Source organism: Bufo bufo, chromosome 3 (assembly GCF_905171765.1).
Source record: "Bufo bufo chromosome 3, aBufBuf1.1, whole genome shotgun sequence".
Lineage (NCBI taxonomy): Eukaryota > Metazoa > Chordata > Amphibia > Anura > Bufonidae > Bufo > Bufo bufo.
The window spans coordinates 545,885,468-545,888,083 of NC_053391.1; the positions used below are offsets into that span (position 1 = coordinate 545,885,468).

Consider the following 2,616-nt stretch of genomic DNA (forward strand, 5'->3'; position numbering starts at 1 on the left):
GCTGATGATGCCACAGGTCCCTCTGTCATGTCATGTGACCTTTAGAATATGGTGATGTCACAAGGCCCTTTGTGACATCATGCAACAGTTAGGTTTAGAACTCTGCAACCTGAATGGCAGCCATATTTCTTCATCGTTTGACTGGTGAAGGCGACTTTTGCTAGTGCTTGGCAAATTTTTTATTTTTATTTTTCAAATATAAGACCAGAAAAGAAGGCCTGTTAGCCAAACCGTTCCAAGTGTCACCCCGGAACGTGCTGAAGGCAGACAGGACCTTCCTCAGCCCAGCATAACATCTAGGGGCTGAATATGGAGACTTCCAGGAATCTTCCAAAGAAAAGGAAGAGGAAGAGAAAGAGGAGAGTTCAGCCGCCAAATAAGAGGAGGAGAATAGTAACACCGGAGAGGGCAAATGATGGCGGCAAAGAAAAAATGATCAAGGCTTCAAAAAGACCTGGAAGCCCTGTACAGGAGAGTATCCAGAGAAAGAGGAAGAGGGGAGAAGAGATGGGGGGAAAAGCTGATGACAGACCCAGCACGTCCTACAATACTGACATGGAACAGCTGTCAGGTGAGTGCAGATCTAAGTTTCCTAGAGCCAATACCCCCTAATGTATGAATTCATGGGATTCTCCACTTTTGGAGAACCCTGAATATGACCAAGATTATGAATTCCTTTCTTTGCTACTCCCTAATGCATTTACATTGTATTGTAATGGCAAAAATATAGAAATATAAAATCTTACGGTATCTCTCCTGTCTCCACCAGGGACAATCCCAGCAGATGCCCCCATCCTTGTGACTGGACTGGAAAGCTTCACCTTCCATAAAATCCTTGGAGAGGGTGGTTATGGTAAAGTGAGTATTAGGAATTCTTGGGTCTTATTCCTCATGTGTGTCATGTGTGTCGCAGTAATATCACTCTAGGGATGTCAACGCTTAATGTCTTCTCATCAGGTCTCATGGCAGGACAGGCCTTTCTTCCAATTCTAATGCTCTGTTTCCTACAGGTCATGCTGGCCACACATACCGCCTGCCAACAACAACTGGCAGTGAAGCTGGTGAAGAAGAGGGTCCTGCTTCAGGACTTTAAAGACAATGTCCTGATTGAGCGACAGGTCCTGGAGGTGACTGGAAAGAGTCCATTGTTTACCCATGCTTATGCCACCTTCCAGACCAAGGTAAGAGTCTGATCCATTATCGAGGCTTGATCAGTGGGTTAGCGCTACCCGACCCCAACTGAGAAGGCTGCAGGACCTTTGCTATAATATTTTAGAAACCTGGATCATATTTTCTGTCTTTTATCATAGGACTATGCCTTCTTCATCATGGAGTTTCTTAGCGGAGGAGACCTAAGTGGCCTCATGAGAGCCAACGCCCCATTCACCGTTCCAGTCACCAGGTAAGACAGAACATGGATATATTAGATAAAGCTGACGATTGCTGTCAGTAACATGCAGCTTTGTGTCATCATTATTAGTCTGGTAGTTTAATGGGTGAAATGTTGATATTTTTTCTTTTTGCCATCAGATTTATGGCAGCTGAGATCATCTGTGGGCTGCAGTTTCTCCACACCAGAGGCATCATACACAGGGACATAAAACCAGCCAATATCTTAATAGACAGCGCCGGTCACTTGAAGATCGCCGATTTTGGTCTTGCCGTGATGAACATCTTTGGGGATAAGAAGATCTCAGAATATGCCGGAACTCTTAGATACATGGCTCCTGAGGTGAGGAATCATCGACTGCACATGCTACTGAGCTGTTTCTTTCTACAGGGCTGGACAGCTCCATGACTTCTGCTGGCCTGGACGATGTTCTAACTTTTATTGTCTGCTGGATGTTTTCACAGATTCTTCTACGGAAGCCCTACAACACGGCAGTGGACTGGTTCTCAACTGGTGTGATGATATATGAGATGGCTACTGGCAAATATCCATTCTATGCCGGTATACTTCCTGGAACAATCGAAAAGTCACTGATCAATGATGTTCCCACCTACCCAAAAGGGCTCAACCCCCAAGCTAGAGACCTTATAGTGGGGGTGAGTAGAAAGACACATAGCAGTAATACAGCGGCTAAATATTATGAAAATTAGGACATTGAAAATCAGGGATAGCATTGCAACTTGAGATGGAATGAACGTTTTTATTCTACATTTTTCCAGCTCTTAAACAAGTCACCAGAGAGTCGCCAGGTAGCGGTAGATAACATCAGGGAACATCAGTTTTTCATGGAAATCAACTGGACAGATATAGAGGGAGCAGGAGCTCATCCACCATTCCAACTAGGACCAGTAAGTAAATGATCCAGAGAAGATGTGGCTAGTAGTACAGTTCCATTGTGTTCCTTCTTTATCAACACCGCTTTTGGTATCTTCTCTCCATAGCCACCAGTGATGACATTGACAAAAATTGATGACATCCTGTCCTCCACCGAAGCCAATAAGTCACCAATGGCTGAAAGAGATCAACAACTGTTCTGTGGATTCACATTTGCCAATGAGAACTGGCAGGTTGTAAAGCCAATTAAAGAACCTTTCATACGACCACGCAGGTGAGTCATTGTAGCTGAGAGGGGACTACAGACAGGGATTATTGGAGATTCCATGTGA

The 2,616-nt window shown here is 44.5% G+C and overlaps 1 protein-coding gene across 1 annotated transcript; it reads left to right on the forward strand.

Annotated features, from left to right (window-relative positions):
- Nucleotides 1-929: 929 nt before the first annotated feature.
- On the forward strand, nucleotides 930-1,815 carry LOC120993897 (protein kinase C delta type-like). The gene is made up of 3 exons (XM_040422366.1): nucleotides 930-1,181; nucleotides 1,311-1,402; nucleotides 1,531-1,815. Exons 1-3 carry the CDS (start codon nucleotides 930-932, stop codon nucleotides 1,796-1,798), a joined length of 612 nt encoding a protein of 203 aa, XP_040278300.1. The 3' UTR covers nucleotides 1,799-1,815.
- The last annotated feature ends 801 nt before the right edge of the window (nucleotides 1,816-2,616 follow it).